This window comes from Dicentrarchus labrax, unplaced genomic scaffold, assembly GCF_905237075.1.
Source record: "Dicentrarchus labrax unplaced genomic scaffold, dlabrax2021, whole genome shotgun sequence".
Taxonomy (NCBI): Eukaryota; Metazoa; Chordata; class Actinopteri; family Moronidae; genus Dicentrarchus; species Dicentrarchus labrax.
In genome coordinates this window covers 12619790-12632548 of record NW_026136716.1, presented here as the reverse complement: position 1 = coordinate 12632548, position 12759 = coordinate 12619790, and the positions used below count along the sequence as shown (strand labels likewise).

General features: G+C 43.0%; 1 protein-coding gene across 1 annotated transcript in view; it reads right to left on the bottom strand.

Annotated features, from left to right (window-relative positions):
• The window catches only part of pard3ba (par-3 family cell polarity regulator beta a), a 156172-nt gene that overhangs the window by 108688 nt on the left and 34725 nt on the right, over positions 1-12759 (bottom strand). Inside the window, 2 exon segments of the mRNA XM_051428214.1 lie at positions 3096-3178; positions 9380-9486. Coding sequence (XP_051284174.1) covers positions 3096-3178; positions 9380-9486 — 190 coding nt within the window.

Sequence of the window (12759 nt, the reverse complement as noted above, 5' to 3'; positions counted from 1 at the left end):
AGAGCCGTGCCTCCATTGTACAACAGTGCTGTCAAGACACCACTGTACTGTAAAACGCTGAAAAATCACCATCTGTCACTCCAGCCAAAGTCTTTTCCTGAGCACCCGCGATTCTCTCTGGAGTTATTTTTAAAAGAACAATTTTCTAATCGGGAAAATCAGTCGGCTGCAGAGGATGTGGAAAAATTATCTATCGCTCTTGTCGCGGGGGCTTTCTGGAGGAGACAGGTGAGGGGGTTGCGACGGGGTTAATTGTTGCCATGGCTACTGTGTGACTGACAGCCTGGAAAAATGAAGATAAAACTCCCATCATGCCAGAGGTCTGCGAGTGACATGCCCCAAAACAAAGTGCAGGTTGCCATGGTGAGACATCTGTGCGTGCCCACATACAGTTCACTCATTCAGCTGTACGCACGCACACACACGCACGCACACACACGCACACACACACACACACACACACGCACATGCACACACACACACACACACACACACACACACACACACACACACACACACACACACACACACACACTTTTGACAAGTGAGTCTAGCTTAAACAGGTCATCCAGTGCTGCTGCTGGAGTGACTGATTTCTATTTGATGCAGCTGATACACAGAGCAGGTTTTTAGCCTACATGTTAAATACATGATGACAAGTAGTTACATCATCTTGTTACTAGTGCTGACTTGATTAATTTGGTTAATTAAGTAGTTTAATGAGAGAAAACTAATTGAGCATTAAAAGCAATTGTGTTTTAATTGACTGTAAGCATGGCTGCATTTTTTTTATAGGCATATTAAGGAATATCTTTGGGTTTTGGACTGATGGTCAGACACAACAAGCAAGTTGAAGAGTTAGGGTCAAGTCGCTCTAGAAACTTGTGATGGCCATTTTTCACCATTTCTTGACATTTTACAGGCTAAATGAACCCTATCCAGGCCTACAATGTGTATGTATGCATGTATGTTGATTATGTATATATCTGTGTGTGTGTGTGTGTGTGTGTGTGTGTGTGTGTGTGTGTGTGTGTGTGTGTGTGTGATAGTGTAACATAAGCAAATCAATCGATGAAGTTTAACATCAAACCTCTTATCAAAGTGACTGTTTCTCTTGCTTTTACCCGTCACTAACCTTTCTCACCTCATCGGGGTCAAAGGTCAACACCCCGGATGTCAATTAATTACAGTATCACAACCAATAATCAAGAGAGGCAAATATAATAGCAATAGAGGATTATTGCCTTACTTCAGGACAGTGGGACATAACTCAATATAATATCTCATTTTGCTTACAATGAGTAGTATTAGTGAGATACACCAACTGGTTATGTGTCAGCCACTCAAACAATGGGTGGACCACTGGTGTCCCAGTGGGACTGACAAGAGTTTAATCAAATCAAGAAACTAATCAATATTGAACATTATTAGGTGCAGCCTTCCTACTTAACATATTATTGTCCCTAACAATTCATCGTCTAGACCAGGGGTGTCAAACTCAGATACACAGTGGGCCAAAATTAAAAACTGGGACAAAGCCAGATTTCATATTTATTGGGAAAAAAAGCATGTTTTCCCTTCTTTCTAGATATAATAATGCACCTTTTTTTAGGTTTTACTTAAACACTGAATCTGGAACAAGCTAAGCTTAATACTATAAACACCTGAGAACTCAATTTCAAATAAAGGACACATCAGTGGCATTCATTTCTTAAATAAAAATAATATTATGGCTCTTTCTCCATCTGTAGCCTTTTCAGTTAATTTTCAATGGAATACTTTTTTCACAGGCCAACAACAACAAAAATAATAATAACAATGACAAGAATGCAACAAAATCTTTTCCCTTTTCCATCAGCTGTTCATGCAGATTGGTGGCAAGCTCACGTGTACCATCAGCAACGGTGTTTCTGCTCAAGCTCACGTTTAAAAATGCTTGCTTCCTTTTATTAGGGCACACAACGGCGCAAACTTTAAATCATGCAGTTTTTGACAAACTCTCCCTCAGTAAAGGGTCGGGCTGATTTAGCGATCTCTGCAGCCACAATAAAGCTAGCCTTTACAGCAGCTTCACTTTGGGATGTGGCCTTTGTGAACATAGTCTGTCGTGAAACCAAACTTCTTTTCATCTCCTCTACCTTCCGCCGTTTCTGCTTTATGTCCAGGTCCTTGTACTTGTCGTGGTGTTGCGTTTCATACTGTCTTCTTATATTATATTCTTTCGTTACAGCCACGTTGGCTCCGCACACAAGACAAAAAGGTCTGTCCTTTACGGTCGTGAACAGATATTCTGTCTCCCACCTGTCTAGGAAGCTCCTGTTTTCCACCTTCCGTTTAGTCAATTTTTTGGGAGGGGTGTCTGACATCTGCCCGAGGTGACTGGTAGCATGAGGTTGTGAATGAATGAAAACAGAGGAGGGGATGCATGCGGGTCTTGACTCGCCAAGGCACTAGCAGAGCATTCTGGGATTTGTAGTATTAGCATTGCATGCGTTACCCGGCGGGCCAGCTCAAACAGAAATTTGATATTATCTTGCCGTCCAAATATAATTACACCACGGGCCAAATGAGTTTGACACCCCTGGTCAAAGCTACTCACAATGGCTGTACACTGAATTTTGGCTTAAATCTTTTAGAAACCATTTTGGACCATTTCATGCTGCAGTATTTTATTTTCTCGACTTTTGTTCATTGATTTTAGTCCCTACAGTCTTACAGTAAAGCCCTTTGCATGCAATCTTCCATACAAATAAGTTGCCACAGTAATTAGAACAGCCACCACTCATGGTGTCTCTTCAAAGGAGTGAAAGTAGTGGAAGAACTCCTGTTCAAAACTCACCTCTGTTCCAACACACACACACACACACACACACACACACACACAGACACAGACACAGACACACACACACACACACACACACACACACACACACAGAGACTGTTTAATCCAGTCAGCGTCAGGCTGTCAAACAAAGACTTGGAGTGTTAATCCCCGTCTCCATCACAGCAGTGTACCCAGCTACAGTACGACCCGTCTGCGGCTGCTAGGACGTCGATAAACACACAGGAACGCACCTGCGCACACACACTCATACCTGAAGTTAACTTTGCTCATCTTGGCAGGGGGGTCGTCTGTGTGCAGTCGGTCCAAAGCTCCTTTCAGCACATTGTTGATTTCCTGTTAGAAAACACAAACAGACCCATTCAGTTAACATGATGATAATAGCTGCAGCGACAAATTAACAGTGGCTACATTTACAGACACACACTAAACAAACAGTAGCTGGTCGGTGAGTACGAGGAGGCCCGTCGCCAATTAGCAAAACAATCTAACACCGCCATCAATCACCTCTGCAGACAGCGAAGAGGAGAGCGACCGCCGGACGCTGAGCTTCCCCTACCACGCGCCGCTTGTCCTTCCCTCACTCTATGTATATTTCTATCTGTCTACCTCTCCCTCCCCCTTCCCTCCATCCCTGCCCTGTGTCAGGCAAGGCTCTATTTTTAAGTCGGCAAAAATCAACAACCCCTGGGGGGGGGAAAAACGAGAAAAGAGAGGAGCGAGGGGAGAAAGAGAGAAAACGACAGCGTCAAACTGTTGCGATGGCGCTCAAACACGCTCAAGGAGTGGGAGAGAGAAATTGCCCCAAAACGCTAAAGACAAGAAGGGTGCAATTAGGTCCTTCTGCCCTGTCACTTTCATTGTGTCACCAGTACTAATGGCTAAAAAGCTCCCGCCCACCAGCCCGCTCCTTAGCAACCCACCCCACCACCACTACCACACCCAACTCCCCGGTGGACCCTCTGTCACACACACAGAGTAAATATATGCTTTATAACGAACACACACACACCCCATGCATAAATTTCCCGCAAATAATACCTACACATATCAACCCTGCAGAGCTGCAAACATAAACACAGTGTATTTATGAACAAACACACACACACACGCCTGTACAAACAGTGACCCACTTATCTGGGCAGTGTTGAGATTACCCCACAATAGAGTGCATGTGTGTGCGGGGGCAGAAAGACGAGCTGGAGGCTCCATTGTTGCTGTGCATCATCCTGCAACACCATTAGCTAACACACACACACACACACACACAGGCTTCTCCTCCCACAGTACACACACACACACACACACACACCCACACACACACACACACACAACACAGAATAAGGTACTGACACAGTCGTTTGGGAACACAAGGTTGGCAGGAGAGTAGGTGAACACATGTATACACTCATCATGAACACATTCGCACTTGTTGTACATCCAGATTTTCAGGAATTGTGCCGTGAAACTGAACTACTTCTACCCAAACAAACACACACACACACACACACACACACGGTACAATAGCATAAAAACCCTGCTTTACTATAAGTACAGTACGTGTATTATATAAGATATGGCATCCGGGGATGTACACAGACCGATACGCATACACACACACGAACCTGCCTTTCTTTAATGCTTCGAAATTAAGGGATCACGCCGTAATGCCCAGTGTGAATCTAATCCCTGATTGAGAGCACTCCTGTTTATCTAGACATAAAAACAGCAGCTTTCCTCTTCAGGCACCCTGCTGCTGCTCAGCCAATCAGCTCGCCGCGCTCACTGCTCGTATCTCAACACACAAAGAAGAAACATTAGTGCCATCCCCATTCCTCTGAGTATGCCAGATAGACTACTGTCTGTATGTCTGTAACCTTAGAGTGATCACACAGATGTGACTCATTATTACTGCGCGAACACAACCTCACACTTTCATTTATATCTTTATGGTTATTATTATGGTTATTATTATGGATGCTTTGATTTACTCTAACTTTAAACTATTGTACATATTTCAAAATGTCTGTTTAGTGATGCATGCTTCAAATCAGTTTACTCCTAAAAATATAAGCAATAATATGTCTTCTTCTTCTTCTTCTTCGTCTTCTACTTCTACTACCACTACCATAAGTAAAACATGAGTAGTACTACCAGTGTCTAGGGCAGGGTTTGGTAGCTACAGAAATGTGTCAGTAGCGTACATTAAGTACAGTAAGCTGGCATTTAATGTCTGGTCAGATTTATATACATCTTTACTAATTCTCTGATCAGACATTTTTAGATTCTAAATCAAAATGTGGCCAATTTTAGACTAATTTATTTAGGCAACGTTCTTGAGCGAAGGGGGTTTAATAGAAAAACATGCCTGTATTCCTTAAAGTAAGGTGGTTTGTGTACTAAAATGCGATACTGGCTCTAGTGTTAAAAAGAGATAACTAACCAGTGTGACTACTGCTACTGCTTCAACTGACCCTGGCATCCCATCTAAAATCCACACAGTGGGGCAGCATGATGCGTTGTTTGGTTTGGTGTTAAAAAGCAAAGCTGGGTCTTCTTGAAAGCGCTACTGTGGGGATCTCTGTTTAAAAAGGGCTTTTGACTCCCATCTGTGCTCACATAAATATCAGTTGACACTTCAACTTCTTGAACTCACTTGAACTGACAACTGTCAACCTCTTTCAGCACTTACTACTCCGCTGACACTTTAAACTCTTTTTAACACTTACACTTCAAATGACATTTTCAGTGCTTACTGTTTGGGCTTTGACTTCAACTCCTATCAGCACTTTCACTTTGGCTGCAACTTTAACTTACTTCAGTGCCTCAACTTGAGCTACAACTTCAGTTTCATTACCTGCTTCAACTTAAACAATGAACTCCAGTATGATTGCAGTTCAAAAACTAAATTGTAAAACATTTAAGGGAGCAGTTGTTTTTTTTTGGCAAACAGTGAATACATGTACATCGTCTTCAGGAATCAGTTTGTCAGTGTTTTGTTTTATATAATCTGTTTTCTTCACTGAGTGATTTGAATGTGGCAGGCTTTGTGGTCCCAGGATGAACGCTCAAATAATTTGTGAAACCTGTCTGGGAACCCGTCTAAGCACAACTAACAGGTTGTCTGCTACGTTATTGTGTTGCACACTGCCATCCATGTTTTTGTGTTTTGGGTTGCTGTTTGTAGTCTGAGGTGTGTGTGAGTGACAGGGCGATGTGTGCAGACATATGAGAGATGAGGTGTTTGTGTGCGAGTGTGTGTGGTTGTTGTCAGACGGATGAGTAACGAGGTGTGTGGCTCTTTTGGGCATTTCCTCTGAGCGCTGCAGTCATTGGCTACATGTCAGGTTGGTTGAGAAATTGTGTGTGTGTGTGTGTGTGTGTGTGTGTGTGTGTGTGTGTGTGTGTGTGTGTGTGAGGAACAGTGCTTGTATGTATATACACTAGTATCAGTGTACTAGCCGGTGCTCCTTGACCCTCGTCATATCCATCACATCAACTGACTGCCGTGGTCACATTCTGTCACCTGCGACTTCTTAGAAAACACACACACACACATGCAAATGCAGTACAATCCTCAAGGGACAGACGGACAGATACACACAGCCACCAGCCGCTAGCATGAGGCAGAGACACTGTACAGAGAGTCGCAGAAAAACAGCAGAATTTAGCTTAACTAGTTTAGGTGTCAGCTTTTTACATCCAAGCTCAAGGAAATCGGACAGTGTGTATCACATTAAGGTCCGACTTTCGGCTGCGTGAACATGTATTGCATCACTGCACCCCCGAGGTGCTGAAAATCAGCCAAAAATGTGGGAGGCAGAGCGAGGGAGTGGGACGGAAAGAGAGGGGATGAAGAGGAAACATAACGAGGATTAGGAGGAGGAGAGTGACAGAGGTGAGAGGAGCATGAGAAAAAAAGAATTTGCCGGGTACTGCTTGTTAGCGGCTAACATTAAACATCTCGTTTATTAGCCGCGTACATGGCAGGAAGTCCAAATCAATTAAAGGGCCGGCTGCGTGTTTAGCACTGCTCAGCCTTTTGCCAGTTTCATTAAATCAGAGAGAGAGAGAGAAAGAAAGACTAAGAGAGGTATGTGCGTAGACTACGTGGGAATCAAAGACAGAGAGAAGTGAGCCAACCTTGGCCTCCACCATAGCAGGCAGTAAAATCAATTAAAGGGGCAGGGCGCATATTTATCACTGTATCAGCCTTAATTACACTTTATCTAGTTTTCAATACCTCCTCCAAGACAAAAAGGGACACAAGCGTGTGTGTTACTAGTGTTTAAGTGTGTGTGTGCGTGTATGAGTAAGTGAGTGTGTGGAGAGGGTTAGGGGTTTGCAGAGGAGTGGTACAGTGGACGAGCCAGGATGAAGTGATAGTGTATTGATCTATGGAAGTCCATCAGGCCCAGGACTCAATATGCCCAAGAGCTGTGACGGCCCTTCTAGCCTTCAACACACACACACACACACACACACACACACACACACACACACACACACACACACACACACACACACACACACACACACACACACACACACACACACACACACAGGCAACAAATATTCTTTGTTCTCTGTGCACCTGCGTCATATGTGGATTATAAATTTACAGATTATTGTACTTGTGAACAAATGATTACTTACGGATCATTGATTTTTATATTGCAAGAGTTTAGGTTCATGGTGTCTTGCTCAAAAGCACTTTGACAGTTCACCCTGCTGTGGAGATTGAACGTGAGCCTGTCTGACTGTGGGAAGTGCAGTAACTGTTGGCGAAACCCATGTACCTCCACTTACTATAAACCTTTTTGATATCCTCCTGTTGATGTGGATCAGAGGGGTGCTATGCTTTCTCAACAGGTAAGAGAGCATGTAATCCTTCAAATAAAGTGTTACATGCTAGGAAACAGCATAATTACTATCTGAATCTCATTCATGAGCTTTGCCTGAGAGCACAGATGCCATTTGTTGCATTTACATGCACATTCTAATTATAAATGCAGATTAAGAGGGATCTGCAAGATCAATAAATGACTCAAGTGTGAAATAATTAAGTTCATATATGCAAAAACCAATAAAGCAACTGTTACTGGTACTGCTACTGTAACTCTCCTTTTTAATCTGGGCCTTCGCAGTAATCCAGTTTGTGTGCGCATCCTCATATTGATTTACTGCATATGAAACTATGATTTATGTCTCTGCTAAGGTATTTGAACTACTTTTACATTCCCAAATGTCCAACTAACTCAATACCATTTTAATGCTACCTGATCCAACATCAATCCAGACAGCTGAAGAAACAACTACACAAATGGGTCCTGTCGGAAAAATGAGTGGACATTAATTAACGTACCTGAGGTCTAATTACTACAAACTATTCTGTTTATTAATGTATTACAATGCCTGTACAAAATATTATGGTATTCCGTCCAATAGTTTATTATAGTATTTTGGTTTCATCATGGCTAAGCAGCATAAAGAAACATTTTTAATTAATTAACATTATGACAAATGATCTCACAACCTCTGTATCTTAGATGCTGAACACTGTGGTAATAAGTCTGAGGAGTTTTCAAAGAACCTCATAAGCTTTGCCTCCTTTTTATTCCCTGTATAATGAAGCAGAAACGCCTTTAAAACACTGTAAAGAGACAAACACAAAGACATGGCAGCATCTACCAGTGAGCTAAAGAGCAACTGTCTGGGTTTAAATAAGGCTGCTGAGGTCTGAAGCAGGCAGCAGAGAGATGGAGTTTGTAGAACAGTTCTGAGGATATTTTAAATCATCTATAATGAGCCGGTTCGCTCTGGCCCGGCCGTGCTGTTTGAAGGGGATGAGGCCTGACGTTTTTTTTGGACAGCAAATACGGGCTTTGTCATTGTGTTTACTCGTCGCCTGCTGATGCCTGGGTTCTGCTTAGTCACTGCTGTGTCCAACACGGCGGGGACGAACAGCAGGACTCCCCTCTCTCTCCCCTGCCTCTCTCTACCTGAGCTCCCCTAACACGCACATCGACGGCGTGACCTCACACAGCCCCCGTCCTGCCCACCACGCGCACGCGGACACCCACAGAGGGACGAGAAAAGGCAGCGAGACAAAGTCCTCCTTAATGGCAGCCTGTTTGGAAAAGAAGCACTTGAAAAGCAGACCCTTTCAAAGTACAGCCTGGGGCGTTGAGCTGGACCACAAGAGGAATATTCACTGGGTTCCTCTGTCTTCTATGAGGGAATGGCACACACCAGAGATGTCATGGGAAATGTAACATGTTCATCTCTCCGTTATTTATGTCCTTTCTTTTTAAATTTTTCAGCTCTTTTCCATTGTCTCCTGCTTTGATTAAAACATTTTGCTCTGCTTTATAGGAGTTCCAGCTGCTGGAAATTGAACGTTTTGGCCAGTTTTTTTTTTTAAAACACCATTTCTATTTCTCTGTTCTTTATATCTCTATATCATATTTGAATAACGAAGACATCATGCACACATCAAAAGCTGTCATTTTTATGCCACTCTGGCGCTGTGCTCACCGGTTCAGGAGACCAGTTGCTACGGTCATCAGGTGGGGGCGTGACGGTCATCTCATGGGGCGGGGCCAAGGCCGAGTCACTGCTGCTCCTCACCAATAGAGGCGTGTCTGGGTGGAGAAAAAGAGGGTCAGACACACAGAGTGAGAGTCTTTTACTGGCAAACTGTGGTTTAACACAGGAAGTAGGTTGTAGGTAGGAGCCTGGCATTGGTCGACTATTTGGGTTATCTGTGTTACTGTCGCTTCATGAAACAACAACCTCCAAGCTAGAAACCTACACGCTGAAAATGGAAAGTTACACTAAACCTAACCTACAGTAGAAGGTACAAGCTAGCAGCTTTTACCTGTACTATTATTTAGCCATTTTAATGTCAGGACTTGCCTAAAACTATTTGGCAAGGGCACCGTCAATAGCTTGAGCTTAGAACAACTCAAGACGATTGTGATTCGTTAAATAAATTTAGAAAAATCACAATCTTTAAATGATTCACCAGAGCGTTTCTTTCCCCTGTACCAGAATGATAATGAGTTCAGTGAGGTCTTTGTCCATTGCTGACACGGCCCTTAATCTAAGTGCAGAGGTCTGGCTTTGTGAAATGAGGCAAACTCTTGCAAAGAAACCATATTATATTTAATTTCTCAAACTCCAGCTGGATCATCGGAGGAGGTGGAGAGGGGAAAAAAAGAGGATAGGAGGTGAGAGGGGGAGCTTTCTTTACTTTTCTGGCAACTTTTACACCAAGCAGCTGGCCTGTTTCTTGTTGAAATGAGCAACAGGGAGGCTCTCCAAAAGCATTTGACACCGCAGCACTTGAAAAACTGAAAATTTAGGGCGTCTGTTGGCGCCTGAAGCGAAAACAAAGGAAGCTGATTCCTGATTGAGCAAGGCTAATGGAAAATCTGAGGAAAATGGACACAGGAAATGATGAGGGATATGAAGCATTTGGAAAATAACATCCAATACAAACAAATGTCTCTCTATGATGAAACAAATGTATAGTTAAGAGCTTTTTTGAGGGCTGTAATTCATTTTAAGATGACTCACAAACCCTTAGAGTGGACCATCAACCACCTAAACCCTTTCAGCAAATACGCCCAAGCCCCGCCTCCTCCGCAGTGTACATTTTCATATGACCAGCTGTTGCCTCAATGCCCCCCCCCCACCACACACACACACAAAACACTTACCACAGCCAGTCCCCGCAGCCCAAAGGAGCTGGGAGAGGGAGAGGTAACATGGGCAGGTCTGAATCCACAATAAAACAATTCAAAAGAATCTAATTTGGACCTTTGTGCTGCCTCTTGCTTTTAATATCCACCCCAAACGGGAGCAGGCTGGTATTTGTGGATGTAAAACCCGTAGCAGGAGGTTTTCAAATTTAACTCGACAGAGGAGAAAATAAAGACAGGGGAGAGTGTGAGATAAACAAAAAGGGAAGGAGGGAGCCGGGAGACAGTGACAGGGAGGGAGAAAACCTAGAAAACTGAGAGACACAGAAAGGGAAGGCAAACAAAATTCTCTTCTTTCCTGTAATCAATCTCTCTTTGGAGGGTCAGTGACAGGGTCCTGGTCTAACGTGGTCAGAATAGAGAGAGCAGAGGAGGAGAGCAAGTAAGGAGAGAAAGACGTGGCAGGGGTCTCAGTGTGTGAGTGTGTGTGCGGGGTGTGCGATTGTAGACAGATGAAAAATGGTCATTCCAACCGTCCCAGACGCACACACTCCACAACCATTTCAAATAACCCCCACATGTTTGGTCATCTGATGTTGTGTTCGGGTTTGTCTAATCATTTTTTATTCATCATCATGAATGTATTCTCCGCTGGACTAGATGCCAGTCCAAGTGTCACACTCCATCTGTCTGTGATTCTTTCTACTTCAACTAACAGTGAAATTTTAAAGACAACTCCTGACTCGCTGATGTGAGAGAATTCAAAAGGTGTCAAAAAGCACCAAAAGCTTCAAAATGTTAGTTTCTTTTAATGAAGGCTTCTTCTTGTTCCGCGCTTGCTTCCAGTTTCTGATTTTGTGCTTTAGTGAGGAAATCAACAGAATGTGGTCTAATTTGATTTACAAAAGCAGACTTCATGGAGAAATGTTAGGTAGGAACTACACAGCAAACAATCTGATTTGCAATAATGAAATGTGCTTTGATTCAACACAGAAACATCTGGGGGGGGAAGAAAAGGTATCTTCTCAGAGCTGGCATCAAAAGGCATCAGAAATCAGACAGCGCTGCAACGTATCAATGGCTTCTGCCTTCTCCATCTGATTATCTATTAATCTTGTGTGCATCTAAAATAGGTCAAACGCTGCAGATAGATTTCAGTGTTATTAAATGAGTCTTTTGTCAAGGTGTGTTCAGACTGAACACAAAGTGAATTTTAGAGGCGGCGGCAGCGCATACATTCATGAATTCACAGTAGGTAGCACAAGTTGAGTCGGAGACGCACACGGGCAGGTTTAAAATGTTTAAACTTGTTTAAGTTTCTGTTGATGGCGAGGCTATAGGAGTCAAATTCATGAACATGCAGAGACAGAACAACACTGAGAGGGGTCTGGAGGAGTAAATGAGGAAGAAATGGAGTTCATGCTCAACTCTGAGATCAGTCAGAGGCCGATGGTTGCGCTGTGAACACTCACTACCCACACAGGGTTGGTGTGTGAGCGGACGTCTACCTTGCAGCTAAAGTCGATGGAGTTGGTACATACGCAGTTTGAGGCAAATAAACAACGGTTACAACTATTTGCATGAATAACACAAGATGATTTGAAGACAATTTTGCATTTGCATTGATAATGATATTGATAAGCAGCAACATTTTTAAGTAACTTTACTTAGACAACTTTAGGGTAAAATTCAATGTAGTGAACTTATGCAATAGTTGTCTCAGGATGCTATGGGGTTTATGGGAAAGGAACAAGGAAGGACAAGTGTTTCTGCAACCTTGTCTCATTGAATTCAAGGGGAATCTGCCCAAATCCGACCCAGTGGCAGGCATTAAGCGTAACTATATAGAAATACCCGATGTTCTCGCTGATGTTTACTATTTAAAAACTCCTTGTAGTACGTTCAATCTTTTTAAGCTTAACACTATATTTGTACACTAGTGTTTTCATTCAGTGCAACCTCAGAAAGCACTATTCCTACTTCTTTACATTTTCCGGACCAACACATGCAAAAGTTTACAAGTTTAGAGGAACCATGAATAGAAAGCAGTAAAACTTAATGGATGCTTCTTTCCCTCTGCCTCCTGTACCCACCTGTCTAGTACATTCATGGGAAATGAATGCAGATAAAAATACACACTGAACAGCAAGCACGTATCAGAGTTTGAAAAGATAAATGCTAACACGTACGCACACTCACAGTTGTTCTGAG